Genomic DNA, 15,884 nt, shown 5'->3' with positions numbered 1-15,884 from the left:
TGTCAGATACGAACGTTGGAGCTGTCAGTTTAAATTGGCCATTACGCACCACGTTACGTGTGATCTGACTGAGTGGCTGAACTGGATTAACAAGGGTTCTGTGTTGCACAGGAGCAAATGTCTATGTGGATTAGATGGCAAATACACCATTGTTTTCCACTGTTCTTATATCAATTGCTGAGGTACACCAAACACCAACTTCAGGACAAACTTACCCAGAGAAGACCCAAGATCAGTACCATGCAGTATCAGACCCTTCAGCCCACAATGTTGTGCCAAATCTGCTAAAAAGTAAATCATACACACACCCACACATGTAAATTAATGGGGAGAGGCTAAGTGTGCAGACTTACTGTTGAGTGGCGTTTGTGGTTTCTCATCCTCCCACTCCAAGTTCTCTGCTTCATGGAGCACACTGCCCTGCTCATCCGATTGTTCATCCTCTTCATCTTCACTGCTTGTACTGCATTGTTCAGGCTCCATCACTCTGTTCCTATCATGACTGGGGATTTTTAAAAAGTTTCAGTGAATTGCAACATGGACTTGTGTTTTGCATTCTGATTCTGAAATGTTAGCTGTTTCTCTTCACACAGATGTGACCTGACCTGCTGAGTGTTTCCAACAATTTGTTTTTATTTTAGATTTCCAACATCTGCAGTTGTTTTTGAATTTTAATTTACTTGAGGAAAATCATTAATCTCAGTTACATGAAAATCCCTAGAATCCATAAATTGAGATAAAACTTGCAAGGATATGCAAACATATGGTTAGTCATAGGCTTATCCCGTTTTGTAGATAAAAGATAGTTGGTGAAAATGGTAATTCGGACTTTAGATGAAACACTTTATCCCAGAGAAAATAAAAAACAGAATGGTAAAATGGAGGAAATGTAACACCGCAGAGCAGGTGGTAAGAGGATGAAAAAGGAATTAAACTAGAGCAACAAACACAAAGTGCCAGAGGAATTCAGCAGGTCAGCACGCACCTATGGATAGGAATAAACAGTCAACAGTCCCACTGAGACCCTTCACCAAAACTAAAAAGCAAAAAAAAAGGGAAGAAGCTGCAATACAGTTGAAGCCTTGCAGTCTCAGTTGCAAGACCAGGCAGAGCCGGAAAAAGAGCAAATTGATGCATTGCTGGAAGATCGACAGATTCATGTGGAGGAAGCGTTTCAGCAAGAAGGGGATAAAAAAACATAAAAATAAAAATTCTGGCAATGAGTCAGTTTATGGAGAGAACAACCAGAAGAATGAAAAAAGAGAGGGGTAGAGGGAAGTAATTACTTGAAGCTAGATGCTCATATTATCAGTTGGAGGTCACCTACAGGCACGTCAGTATGGGAATGGGGAGTTGAATTGATCTGGTTATAAGGTGCAGGGGAGTAGGTACAGAAGAGATGTTAGGGGTAAGTTTTTTTTTTACTCAGAGAGTAGTGAGTGCGTGAAATGGGCTGCCAGCAACAGTGGTGGAGGCAGATACGATAGGGTCTTTTAAGAAGCTTTTAGATAGTTACATGGAGCTTAGTAAAATAGACAGCTATAGGTAAGCCTAGTAATTTCTAAGGTAGGGACATGTTCTGCACAACTTTGTGTGCCGAAGGGCCTGCATTATGCTGTAGGTTTTCTATGTTTCTAGTTAGTATAACTAGCATATAATTTGTGTATGCAGAATAGGATAGCCATTGATCTGATTTCATTGAGAAATCTCTCTATAGCCTTCAACATTGAACATTGACTTCTCTAACTTCTGTTCATGCGCCTCCTCCCCTTCTTACCCCATCCCTGATATATTTAGTTGTTTTCTCTCCCCTCTCTCTCTCTCTCTGCCCATCACTCTGCCTGTTCTCCACCTCCCTCTGGTGCTCCCCTCCCCCTTTCTTTCTCCCAAGGCCTCCCGTCCCATGATCCTTTCCCTTCTCCAACTCTGTATCCCTTTTGCCAATCACCTTTCCGGCTCTCAGCTTCACCCCACCCTCTCCGGTCTTCTCTTATCATTTCGCATTTCCACCTCCCCTCCTTTCAAATCTCTTACTATCTTTCCTTTCAGTTAGTCCTGATGAAGGGTCTCGGCCCAAAATGTCGACAGTGCTTCTCCCTATAGATGCTGCCTGGCCTGCTGTGTTCCACCAGCATTTTGTGTGTGTTGCTTGAATTTCCAGCATCTGCAGATTTCCTCGTGTATAGCCTTCAACCTCAGTCTCCAAAACAGTACAGTCTGCTATCTCCATCCCATAATCAACAAAGATAGTTTTGGTCAACTCACTGTTTCAGCCTTCCTTGTCCCACAGCAGCTTTCTTTATATCTTCACTCTACTCTTTCTTCTTTTGCCCAGTCTCTTCCCAAACTGACCCAATGCTACATTGATGGGTCCCAAATCATTCATATTCACTCTGGACTTGGATCCCTTTGCACCCCTATCCCTGGAGCCCTTCACAATGAATGGAAGCCCAATCGGAGACCATCCTCTATCACTCTGCTTTGCCCAGCTGAATACAACCCCTTTTTGAGCAGCTTCACCCATTTTCACCAAAGATTTTCACCCAGAACACAAGGTAGATGAGAATCTCAGGATGGGATGCATGCAACAGTCCTTGTTTCAGTCATTCCCAGCATTCTCTCCCTCACCTTTTCCCCCCAGTACAACAATGTTTCACTGGTTACTTCCTTCCCTCATACAAAATTAACCCTCCATCACCTACTCTTGCCAGTTACCACCTTGCTCTCACTCTTTGCTGGTTTATCTCTGACTTTGCCTTTCTTTTTCTGACTTCGCTTATCTCCAGATGAGGAGGCACGTTAGAAACTAATATCCATTAAAGCCCATCTTCTCCCACAGTTACCTGTGAAGATTTCACTCTACTTCCCAGTTTCTCTATTTCTGTATCTATTAGGATGGCAATGTTTTTCGTACATTTTACATGGCACTTTTTTTTTTTAAAAAGCATGCCCTCCAACCTTCACCAGGGCTTCTAACCACACTCAATCCATTTCCTGCCTCATTACTTCCAAGCACAGCAATGACTAGGTTCTCTGTTTTGTTCCCACCATACACCAAAACAGCCCCCACTTTATGTGAATCTTTCAATGTAATGTCTGCCACCTTTAACCATAGAACTATAATAACAGATTCATAGAGCAGATTTAGGCCATTCAGCCCACTGAGTCTGCTCTGCTATTCCATCATAGCTGTTTTATTATTCCTCTCAACCCCATTCTCTGCCTTCTCCCCTTAACCTTGGACTTCCTTATTAAACAAATATACCCAATGAATTGGCTTCCACAGCCTTTTGTGGATTCATCTTCTATTCAAAAAGGACATCTATCTATTCTGAAGCTGAAACCTAGACTCCCTCACTACAGGAAACCTCTCCATGTCCATTTTATCAAGGCCTTTCACTATTTGATAGATTTCAATGAGATTCCCCTCATTCTTCTAAACTCCAGTGAGTACAGGCCAGAGCCAACCATTCCTCATACATTAACCCTTTGATTCCCAGGATAATTCTCGTGAACCTCATCTGGATCCTCTCTAATGTAAGCACATCCTAAGGAGCCCGAAACTGTTCACACTGTTCCAGATTTGATCTGACCAGTACCTTACAAAACCTCAGCATTAATGAGACACTACTACCAGGCACACTGTCCCGTCAGCTTTCCAAAGGAATCATCTACTCTACATCTTCCAAATTCATTTTTCCATGTCCATCAATATACACTTCCCATCCACAAATTTCATCACCCAAATTTAATGCCTTGTAACATGGTGCTCACAATGTGGTTGCTGGAAAAACCAGATGTAGACCAGCAGACTAGAGTTTGGTCTGCAAGGAAGACCTTCAACTTCCAGCTCCCTGTCCCATTCAGTCATTCAATTTCCACTGAGCTTTTTCTTTGGCCCCAAAAAAGTGCACCATGAGCTCATAAAGCAGAAGTCTCATCTTCTGTTTCTTCCCGTTTCCACCTTATCATCCATGAGAGGTGTATAGGAGGACAAGAGGCATAAATAGAGTGGACAGCCCAAGACATTTTCCCAGGGAGGAAATAGCTAATATGAGAGGACACACCTTTAAAATGGAGGAAAGCATGGTGGTGGGGGGGGGGGGGGGGGGGAAGAGAAGTCAAAGGTAGGCTTTTTTTTTTAAAAACACAAGAGTGGCAAGTGTTTGGAACATCAAGGATGGTGGTAGAGATCGATATTAGGGAGATCTAAGATTTTTAGATAGGCACATGGATGAAAGAAATTGGGGGGTTATATGGGAGGGAAGGGCTACATTGATCTTGGAGTAGGGTAAAAGGTCAGCACAACATTGTGGGCTGAAGGGGCTGTACTGTAATGTTCTATCACCAACATCTCCCTTATGAAGAATAACATAAAGGACTCTGGGAAAGATTGCAGTGGGATAGATTTTAGATTATAGCTGGCAGAGTACAAGGCACTATGTAGCTCTCTGTGCTTTGAAGAACTACAACTCTCTGAAGTGATTTTTTTTTTAGCTAAGAACAGCCAATGATCAGTGAATCCACAAAGAGTGGAAAATGAAGAACAAAAACTCCTTGCTTTCTCCAATGCTGCCTCCAAGACCGACAAAAATTAAAAATGACAGCACATACCTGATAATCCTTCCTCTTGATAGCACCAGCGGCAAGTTATTCTCACTACGGACCTTCTCAGCTGAAGTTGAAGATGGTGGCGAAGAACCATTGATTTTGATTCTCAGTGTGGAGCCAGACATATTATCCTATTAACACATTGACAGGAACATGAGAAGAATATTTTGCCACTACACCTCCCCACAGTATTCAAGCATACAGTTAGTTGCACCTACTTCATTCCACTGAGCCATTTCCATCTTCTTCAGTACCTGACGGGTGTAAAGCTCCAGAATATCCAGGTTTGAGTGCGTCTTGCTTGAAGGATCTCTCAGTCTCCTGCATTTCCTCTTACTAGGGCTAACACTGAAGGAGGAACTCTTGTCCTGAGGGATGCGTGCGACCGGCGCTGCAGGCACAGTTCCCTGAGATTTCATGGGTTTATTTCCTATGTTCAACTCCTGCAAGTACATAGGGGAAGTTTCACACTAAATGATGTAGGGCTTTGCTCTCATGTGTGGATGTATTGAGGCTCAACATCAATCAAACCCTGAATCAGAGCTTGATATCCAGCTGTTGACCATTCCTGATGAACCAGACACACGTGACCAGAATGAACCAAACTTCTGACTGTACACAGTGCTCAACAGAAAAAACACTGTAGTACTCTACTCTAATACCCATGAACACTTAATGATAGATACTTTATTGATCCCAAAGGAAATTACAGTGTAACAGTAGCATTACAAGTGCACAGATATACAAATATTAGAAGACGAGAATGAATAAAAATAAGTTAGCTTAAAAATAAGTACAAGATTTACAAGATCACTTCCTTGGCTCCAGGTTGATTCATCACAGAGCCCAGTGGCTGAGGGTAAGAATGACCTCATACAGCACTCTTTGGAGCAGCACAGTTGCCTTAGTCTTTAACTGGAAGTGCTCCTCTGTTCAGCCAAGGTGGCATGCAGGGGTTGAGAAACATTGTCCAGGATTGCCAGGATTTTCTGTTGGGTCCTTGTTCTACCACAACCTCCAGTGTGTCAAATTTAACTCCTGTAACAGAGGCAGCCTTTCAGAGCCTGTTGACACCATTGCGCCAGCTCACCACTGCATAGAAGATTGCACTGGCGACAACAGACTGGTAGAATATGTGAAGGAGAGGCCTGAATACTCGGTCTCCTCAGGAACTAGAGGTAACTCTGGCCCTTCTTGTACATAGCCTCTATGTTAGTGTTCCATTTAAGTCTGTCATCCAGATGCACCCCCATGTACTTGTAGGTCCTCACCACATTCATGTCCTCACCTTCATCAGTAACAGGCTTGATCTTCCCAAATCCATCACCACCTCCTCTGTCTTACTGATGTTGAGCGGCAGCTAATTCAGCTTGCACCATTTGACAAAGTCTTCCACCAGGGTCCTGTATTCACCCTCCCATCTTCCCTTTATACACCAAACTACTGCTGAGTCAGAGAATTTCTGCAGATGAATTTGTGTGTTGTATCTAAAGTCCGAGCTATGCAGGGTAAACAGGAAGGGAGCCAGTGATGCCGAACGGAGTTTCAGATCGCAGGCCAAACTACATATTGTAGGGGAGCAAGGCTGGATTTCACCTTTGGCAATGTACTGCAGTTAACACAGGCCAGGCCAGCAATCAAGCGTATTGGCAATGTAGTTTTGTTTTGTTGTTTTTTTAAAAATGCAACTTCAATTTTGCACTGTATAAAGCAATCACTTGGAGGCTACCTATTTCAACTTGACCCCCCCCCCCCCCCAACTTTCCCATACCAACATGTCTGTCCATGGCCTCCTCTAGTGCCACAATCAAGCCAGACTTGGGTTTATTCCATCTGGGTAGCCTCTAACCTGACGGCATTAACATAATTTTTTTCTAACTTCCAGTCATTACTTCCTACCAATCTTTTTTCCCCTCCCATTCTATCTTTTTCCAGTTGCTCATTCTGGTTAGCCTCTCACCCCTTCTCTTTGCCTTACATGCCCATCATCTCTCTTGTTTCCTTTCTCCTTCCCTTTATTACAGTCTCCAATTAGATTCCATCTTCTTCAGCCCTTTACCTCTTCTATCTATCACCTCCCAGCTTCTAACTTCATCCCCTCCCCCCCCACCATCCCCCTCGCCTGGTCTCACCTGTTCCTGCCAGTTTGTACTCCATCCTCTCCCCCACCTTCTTATTCTGGTTTCTGCCCCCTTCCTTTTCCAGCCTGATGAAGCGTCTCAGCCCAAAATGTCAACTGTTTATTCCCCTCCATAGCTGCTACCTGACCTGCAAAGTTCCTCCAGCATTCTAGTTTTGTTGCTCAAGAATTCCAGGATCTGCAAAATCTCATGTCATTGTTATTCAAAATAATATGTTATGGTCACCTCATTATATGATGGATATGGAAGCTTTAGAAAGGATAAAGAGAAGATTTACCAAGATGCTACCTGGATTACAGAGCATGTCCTATGAGGATTAGCTCAGCAGGCTAGGGCTTATCTCTCTGGAGTGAAAGAGAATGATTTAACAGAGCAATAAGAGGCAATAAGAGGCATAGATTGGGCAGACATAATTTTAAGGTGATTGGAAGAAAGTTTAAGGGGGATGTCAGAGGCAAGTCCACATAAAGAGCAATAGGTAAATGATACATACTGCTAGAGTGGTGGTACAGGAAGATACATTAGGGGCATTTAAGAAACTCTTAGATAGGCAAGTGGATTATAGAGAAATAGATGGGATTAGATTGACTGTAGAGTAGGGTTAAAGGTTGGTGCAACATTGTGGGCCAAAGGGCCTGTACTGACCTGTAGCGTTCCATGTTCCATATTTCTAATGATAAAATGTTTTGTGCCGTTAAGGTGTTTTTTTTCCAATGCAGATGATATTTTTATGACAATGGTTTTGAATGCTTTGATTTCAAAAGCTAGAGAGTTTCAATAGATGGTGGAGGGAGCATCATAAAACTTACAAGTTTCATGGCTGTGCTTATTGCAGCCTCCCACAGAACCTGGTAACACTGGTAAGCCCCCACCAGCAGGGGATTGTGCATTATCAGTCCACACGTTCATGCTCCAAGAAAGCAAAGGCAACAGGATATCTGAACGTTGAATGCAAAAGAGGCAAAATCTGGACAACTTAATCAACAAATGTATTTCTACCTTTAGGCAAATAGAACAAAATGGAATTGATTGGATGATTCACAGGGCTACCCATGTATTTTAATGGGTTATGAGAACTGAACAAGAAATTATAACATTTTAAAATAGTATAAGGAACCAATCTTTCTCCTCAAAAAGATTCACTGCATTTGTGACCTTGCTGCTGATGGTATCAGTGCTCCAACAAATCCAAGAAATAACTGCTCTTTTTACCTCCACAAGGCGAACTTCCTTGCCGAGTTCCTTAATAAGATGCCCTGGTCTGATCTGATCAGGAAGCTCAGAAGTGCGGCCAATAAAACCCTGAAATCAAAACAATAATTAGAAATTTAAGAACCAAATTCAACACATTAATACAATGCTATGACAGAAAGACTGGAAGCACAATGATAGACAAAAGGAGATAACATTGCCTTTTTTACTTATGTGAACATAACAAATGGGCCCTCAGTGTATTCAGTAGCCCTTTTTAGATCATGGCTTATATATTGCAACAGGCAGTATCCTGGTAAATCTTCTCTTCACCCTTGCTAAAGCTTCTACATTTCACATTTTTATAATTGCAATCTCATGCTCGGTTCCCTCCCCAGTATATAAAAATCTAGTCTTAGTATTAAAGGCAGTCAGCAAGTTAGGGTTCATTGCTCTTGATGGTAGATCCCAAAGGTTTGCAATCTACTGTAAAAAGAAGTTTCTGTTGAATCCTCAAATGGCAATCCCTTATCCTGAGAAGAACCTGTGGTTCTAGTCTGCCCAGCAGGAAGTAACTACTTCTCTGTGTACTCTACTATTCCCACAGTACATTGTAAGCCACACATTACCCATTGAAACATGAATTGAGTATGGTCAAAGCCTTTTCAGGTCTTTGCTCCAGACCCAACACGGCCTCAGTGAGTTAATTAACAGATTCAGTGCCAAAGGACAAGTGAGACTAACTGCCCTTCATAATGGCACTTGGTCAGGTTTAACATCAAGTAAGCATGGTTAAACATTCCAGCCGTAGAATATTACAGCAGGTGTTTCTCAGGGCAGTTGGCAAGCCAAACCATTTGCTGATAAAGAATAAATCACCTTGCGTGGCAATACTATTTCCCTCCCTACACATGCTGCCTTACCTGCTGATCATTTCCAGCTCTCTATTTCAGAAACTGTGGTATTTTGCTCTGTCAGGTGCTTTCTTATTGACATTCTTTCCATTAGAAGGTTGCACATTTTTTTTTACTTAGAGGTACAGCTCAATGAGCCCACACACCCCAATTACACCTATGTGACCAATTAACCTAATAACTCATTCGGCTTTGGGATGTGGGAGGAAACTGGAGCACTCCAAGGAAACCACGCGATCACAGAAAAATATACAAATTCCTTACTAACAGCAGCAGGAACTGAACCCAGGTCACTGATGCTGTAAAGCAGTGCACGAACTGCTACGCTAACGTGAACTGGAGAGGTCCCCTACCGACTGCGCTACATTTGATTCCACAAAAGAATGACTTCCCATGTCTGCCTGCAGCAAGATCTTGTCACTCTGGCACTCCAGTATCTGGCAACTTGCATTCGTATAACACAAGAAATGACTCCCTTCAATGTCACCTATTAACAATGCCACTGAATGTCAAGTCCATCACCATCAACAATCCAAGTTAACAGTGACAAAAAATATAGCTGGCAAAAGCCATAAATGACCATATGTCTGGTTCTAGATGAGCAGGACTAATGACACAGTTCTCCAGTTCCCAAAGCCATTTTGATATTGACAGGGCAAATATCAGAATTGCATAAAATATCCTCAATGTAGTGTTGTCCTACATAACATGAAAATTCTTGTTTGAGCTGCATTCAAGACCATCTGCTCAACAGCACACCATCAACCATACTAAACATTCATAGCATCAAAGATCACAGGACTTTTATGCTGATCTTTATGCCTAGCTACAGAAATCCTGTCTGCTATCATTGGGATCATTTCTTTCTATATTCTGTCTGTTTAAGTGCACATCCTTTTGTATCTAAATGCCTTTTACACATAGTATTTACGTCTGGTTCCAGCACCATCTTCAGCAGCAAATTCCAGATTATCGACATCTTTCAGATCTCCTTTATAAGTCCTTTCCTTCATCTTAAACTTTGTTTTTTTGTGATACCCTAATTGTAGTGGAGAAGATTTTACATCTGTAGCTCTCCACCTTACCTAAAAAGGTTGTTCTTCAGTCAGAAGAGGCAGTCTATTCTGATTCACAGAAGACAAATCCAGCCTATCCATTCTGTTCATATTATCCACTATCTTGATGAACCTTCTCTGCACTCTCTCCAACACAAATTACATCCTTCATCCTTCTTACACCATCCCTGATATATTTAGCTTCCCCCCCCCACCACCCTTTTTTCCCCCTCTCTCTCTGCCCATCACACTGCCTGTTCTCCATCTCTCTCTGGTGCTCCCCTCCCCCTTTTTAGTCCTCCCGTCCCATGATCCTTTCCCTTCTCCAGCCCTGTATCCCTTTTGCCAATCACCTTTCTGACTCTCAGCTTCACCCCACCCCCTCCGGTCTTCTCCTATCATTTCGCATTTTCCCCTCCCCCTCCTACTTGCAAATCTCTTACTATTTTTCCTTTCAGTTTGTCCTGATGAAGGATCTCGGCCCGAAACATTGACATTGCTTCTCCCTAAAGATGCTGCCTGACCTGCTGCGTTCCACCAGCATTTTGTGTGTGTTGCTCGAATTTCGAGCATCTGCCGAGTTCCTTAATTTTGTCCTTCATATAGTGTTGCAATCAGTATTTTGCAAAGCTGCAACACAACTTCAATGCCCCAACCTATGAAGTCAGAAGAGCCACATTCCTTCTTCACTGTCCTTCTGATTTATTTCACCTCTTTCAGGGAACTAGGGACTTGAACCACAAGGTCCTTCTGCTCATCAACATTGCTCAGTGCCTTATTCTTTAATATCTATATTTACTACAAGTCCTACCTTGATGTGACTTGCCAAAATGTAAAACCTTGCACTTGTTGGAATTAAATTCCAGCTGCCAATTACCCTGTCCAACATTCCATCTGATCCAAATCCTGCTGTAGCCATAAGTACCTCCCTGATTATCTACAACACCACCAACTTCTGCCATTCATAAACTTGATATTTGTACCTCCTACATTTACACACAAGTCTTTAATATTTATCACTAAAAGGGGTTCTCACACCAATCCTTGTGATCACCAGCAATCATTTTTCACTGGTGCACCTTGGCAACCATATGCACAACCTACAAAAAGGACTGGATTATGCAATCAACACCCCCAAACCAGCCACCTCCACTATCAATGAGGTAAAGGGCAATAGGGATACGGTAAATATATATCTACAGGATTCTCACCAAGTCAGATACCACACCTGAAAATCTGTCAGCATTATTTCATTGCCACTGAGCTCCTCACCTAACAGCATTGCTCAACAACCTTCACTAGAAGAACAGTGGTATATCAAGATGGTAGGTCACCACCTTCCCCAAGGCAATTTAGCCATAGAGTGTAAGTACCGACCCTACCATAAGTGCTCACACCCAGCAAATGATCCTGAGAAGAGGACTATGGAATTTTTTCCCCCCACAAGATAAACCCCCATTCTCAGAAATCAATCTAGGGGACCTTCACTGCTCTGATTCCAAATATATCCTTGCATAGGTACAAAGACTACGCACAATTCCATCCACCTAAGAAACCCCAGTGCTCTATACAATCACAGCAGGGCTTGCCTTTGCATTTCAACCCCTTAAAATGAAGGCCAACAAGCCTTTGTCCTGCATGTCATGAAGCAGCATACAAAAGATTTAAAACTATGTTCACAAAGCACTTCCACCATCATGCACATTTACTGTTAACAATATTTTAAATTCTTTCCATCGTCATAGTTTACTTTCCCGGCCATTTCCACAACAAAATGGGATAAAGACAGTAACGCACTCATTATTCATGCAAGTTGTGATAATGGGGGTCTAGTCCCTGTGACACCCACTTTTAAGTGCCTACCAAACTGAAAGGATCTGCTGATGGGGGTTGATAGAGAAAATTTATACTATGGTAAATACATTAAACTCAATTACATTATAGTTTTGAGTTAATGAGGGAAAGTAATTTGAGACTACACAGTGTGTTCTCATTTAGTCATTATGTATTCTATTGGTCAGCTCAAACCAGACTAGAATCCCATATTTGAATACACAAGCTAGGCTGACTTTCCAGGGCAGAACCAGGGAAATGCTGTTATGTCGGAGGTGCCTTCTTTTAAACATTCTGACTCGTTGCACCACAGCCTGGTATGAAGCCTCTAATGCAAGTGATTGCAAGAGGCTGCAGAAGGTTATAGACTCAGCCAGGTCCATCATGGGCACAACCCTCCACTCCATCAATGATGCATTCAAGAAAGTATATCCAACATTTTAAAGGCTCTAACCATTGGGGACCCGCCCTATTCTCATTACTACACCAGGAAAGAGATAGTACAGGAGCCTGAAGACCCACACTCAATGTTTTAAGAACAGCTTCTTCTCCACCATTAGAACTTACAGTAATTTTACTGAATATCTTGTACTTTACGGTTGCTGCAAAACAACAAATTTCACGGTATGTGTCAGTGATAATAAACCTGGTTATGAAATACAGCACTAAACTGGCAAGCCTTCTGTTTGATGAGACGTAGCACTTGAATGTCTCCACAAAACTTCACAGCCAACTTCATCCTACTAGTTTTTATTTCAATCAGCCTTCTAATACCTGATGAAGCTCAAGTCTTTACATAGGAGTCGTCAAGGCAAATTTACATGGGAATTTATATGGAAACAGTCTATTGAAAATCTCATCCCTGAAGAATCAAAAGATTGAAAATGTGTTTATAAAAGCCATTACCTCTTTCTGAATCCAGCATTTAAGTGAAGGGATGAGCGACTTGACTCCTTGTACTAGGTACTCTTGTGGCTGACAGCCATCTTCCCTCATTTCTGAGCAAAGAAACAAAACTGTAATTCAACTTTAATTTACAAAGGCCACTAAAGTCAATCATGGTTAAACAAAGGAAAATTTGAAGCAAAGATTCAAAAGAAATTACAGAGCTTATATAAATATTAAAGATTAAATCCTTACAATTGTAAATCCCTCAGGTTGCTTAACCTATCTATTCTAACAAAAGATAACCCAGATTCTTTAAATGTAATAATTGGAGACATCCCACCCTCAATCAACTGTACTGTCTTAGTGAATCTCTCTTGAAACTTTCCAATTCTTGCCAAATTAGTAAAATTAGGATCCACAGCGCTGTGACCTAAGCAATGAATTTATATGTTTAGCATTTCTTTTTACTACTGAATCTTTGACCCCATTTCTAAAACTTAAGATCCCATGAAACCTTCAAGCTCTTTATCATGTAAATATTTCACAATTTAATGCTGGAAGGTTTCATACGAGTACCAGCGACAACAAGCTCTATCTTCACCTCTATGGACTCCTCCACACTGTTCTGTTCATCAAGCATAATGAACAACAGGAATATGAGAAAGAATTTTGGTTGTCATCATTTTTATCAGTTGATTGGCCCATCTAAAATTCACCCAGCTTTGTTGAAAATGATGCTACTACAGTGGAGCAGAAATAAAGGCTTCTCATGATTTCACAATTAGAACAGAATGCAAATATCTTATCAGTTGTTGTGTCATCAGACTAAACAGAACATGCAACCACTCAATTCCCATTTGCTTGCCCTACCTTTTAGAGTCTCCCGAAGGCTATTTGCCACATACCAACACATTGCCTCAAAGTACGGAAACTTGAAAAGCTCTGGAGTCTTTAATCGCTTCTCCATCTCATATATCCTAGAATTAAAAAGTATGAGTGAGAAATATTATTCTATTGTACAGATCACTGCAGGTTGCTTTGGAGTGGATAAAGTGGAAGAACAAGCTTGTATATCAGCCCATCAAAATACAACAAAACCAGTTCCGGTGATGTCATCGTCGAGAATGGCAGCTTAAGTCACCAGCTCCTCCGGAAAAACGTATATTTTGCCCCGTTAATCCATCAAGTATAGTATTTTTCAAAAGTATTTGAACTGATAAGAGGGGCAAGAATGGGGAAAAAGAATGGAAATAAAAAAAGCGACGCTGCGGAGCCTGTGGATGAGAGGAGTGCAGCAAACTGCTCTCCTACCCGACCGTGTACTAGTGAGGCATACGCTGGGCCTCGTTCAGGCGAAGCAGCAAATATGATCGAAATTTTGAAAGAGATAAGGGAGTTCCAGAAAGATATAAAACAGCAGCTACATGATATTAAGTCAGAGCTCGCCAATATCAATCAAAAAATAGCAGTGGCAGAGACTCCAATTGAGAAGGTGGAAGATCGCGTTCAAAACGTGGAACAGACACTAAGTAAGACAATAAAAATATTAAATCGTCAAGAAGGTAAACCGTTTGACCTGGAGGGAAGATCACGGTGGAAAAATATCAGAATATACAACGTTCCCGAAGGAGCGGAGGGCTTGTCTATGATGGAGTTTGTCGGAAAGTTGTTGCAGAACGCGCTGGAGCTTCCCTCGACTATGGAGCTGGAAATCGAGAGAGCGCATCATGTGCTCATCCCGAAGCCTACCCAAGATAGAGCAGATAAGCCACGCTCAATAATAATTAAATTCCTTCAATACAGTACCAAGGCGGAGATTCTACGAAGGGCCTGGGGTAAGAAGAGGGTGTTTTTAGATGATAAATAAATATATTTCGACCAAGATTACTCCCCCGCGGACCTGCAGAAGCATAAAGAATACTCTGAAATAAAGTGAATACTAAAACAAGAAAGGATTAGGTTTCTAACTACAGAGAAAACTTTAGTTTTCAAAGAAAACTAAAGAGAATGGGCTTCACTAATTTGTTTTTCTCATATAAATTAGGACATAGGAGAGGAGTTGCTATTCTTATCTCAAGTAAGCTAAATTTTGAAAAAGCATTCGAAATGGGAGATAAAGAGGGCAGATATATTCTGGTAAGGGGGAATATAGACGGAAATTCAGTTACTCTATTGAATACATACGCACCCCCAGGAAGTGATATTGGTTTCTTTCAGAAAATTACTGATATTATGGTAGTGGAAACAGAAGGTCTCCTAACATGTGGGAGAGACTTAAATTTACAATTACAACCAAAGTCAGACTCTTCCAATAGAAAAACCTATGAAACAAAATCTTTACTTAAGAAAGTTAATACACTTTTTGAGGATGTTGGTTTAATTGATATATGGAGGGACCTTTTCCCCAACAGAAAGTATTACACTCATTATTCTGCTCCCCATTCTGTATATACAAGAATAGTCTATTTCATAATATTTGGAAAAGACAGACAAAATAAACACCTGTGGAATTGGGACAATAGATGTAAGTGACCATGCACCTATATATTTATCTGTTGATTTTGACCTACAACCAAAGAATACTATTTGGAAATTAAATTCAAGTCTACCCAATGATCTGTACTTTAAGGAACAAATTAAAAAACAAAATTGGACTCTACACAGAATTCAATGATAATGGAGAGGTTTCACCTCCCATTTTATGGGATACTCTGAAGGCTGTCTTAGAGGGAAAATTATAGCGATCTCTTAATACAAGAAAAAAATAAGGAATAAAACATTAGAGGAATTACAAAATAGGCTGAAGGAACTAGAGAAAAAACACAAACTGAATTTGGCACAGGACACATTAGGGGAAACTAAAAAAAATAGGAATGAAATTAATAGTTTGGCTATGCAAGAAATCAAGAAAAATTTAATGTTTCTGAAACAGAGACATTATGAAAGTGGATCTAAGTCTATGAAAATACTGGCGTGGAAACTGAAAAAAAAAGATAGCAGAAAATACAATTCATAGAATTAGGGATCAAAAAACAAAAATTATAAAAAATTAGCTAAGTGAAATTCAAGAAGCTTTTGAAGTGTTTTACAAAACTCTATATTCCAAAGTTCCAGGGGGAAGCATAACCCAAATTGACACCTTCCTGAATTCTCTCGAGATACCCACTTTAAGCAAAGAACAAAATAGAACGATGACTGCTGACATAACTGAAGTTGAATTAAAAACTGCAATTAGTAGGCTTAAATTAAGC

At 41.1% G+C, this 15,884-nt stretch overlaps 1 protein-coding gene across 3 annotated transcripts in view; it reads right to left on the bottom strand.

Annotated features, from left to right (window-relative positions):
• LOC132398379 (lysine-specific demethylase 7B-like) overlaps positions 1 to 15,884 on the bottom strand; it is a 99,702-nt gene that overhangs the window by 32,315 nt on the left and 51,503 nt on the right. For all 3 annotated transcript variants that reach the window (XR_009513638.1, XM_059977717.1, XM_059977716.1), the window contains exons 9-14: positions 13,504 to 13,610; positions 12,652 to 12,743; positions 7,965 to 8,054; positions 4,830 to 5,054; positions 4,615 to 4,742; positions 354 to 502 (exon numbers count right to left, since the gene is read on the bottom strand). Coding sequence is in view for 2 of the 3 variants with exons in the window: in XM_059977717.1 (XP_059833700.1) it covers positions 354 to 502; positions 4,615 to 4,742; positions 4,830 to 5,054; positions 7,965 to 8,054; positions 12,652 to 12,743; positions 13,504 to 13,610 (791 nt within the window). In the remaining variant the exon portion in view is untranslated. The remainder of the gene's footprint in view (positions 1 to 353; positions 503 to 4,614; positions 4,743 to 4,829; positions 5,055 to 7,964; positions 8,055 to 12,651; positions 12,744 to 13,503; positions 13,611 to 15,884) is intronic.

This window comes from Hypanus sabinus, chromosome 8 (assembly GCF_030144855.1).
Source record: "Hypanus sabinus isolate sHypSab1 chromosome 8, sHypSab1.hap1, whole genome shotgun sequence".
Lineage (NCBI taxonomy): Eukaryota > Metazoa > Chordata > Chondrichthyes > Myliobatiformes > Dasyatidae > Hypanus > Hypanus sabinus.
This window is presented reverse-complemented; position numbering and strand designations above follow the sequence as displayed.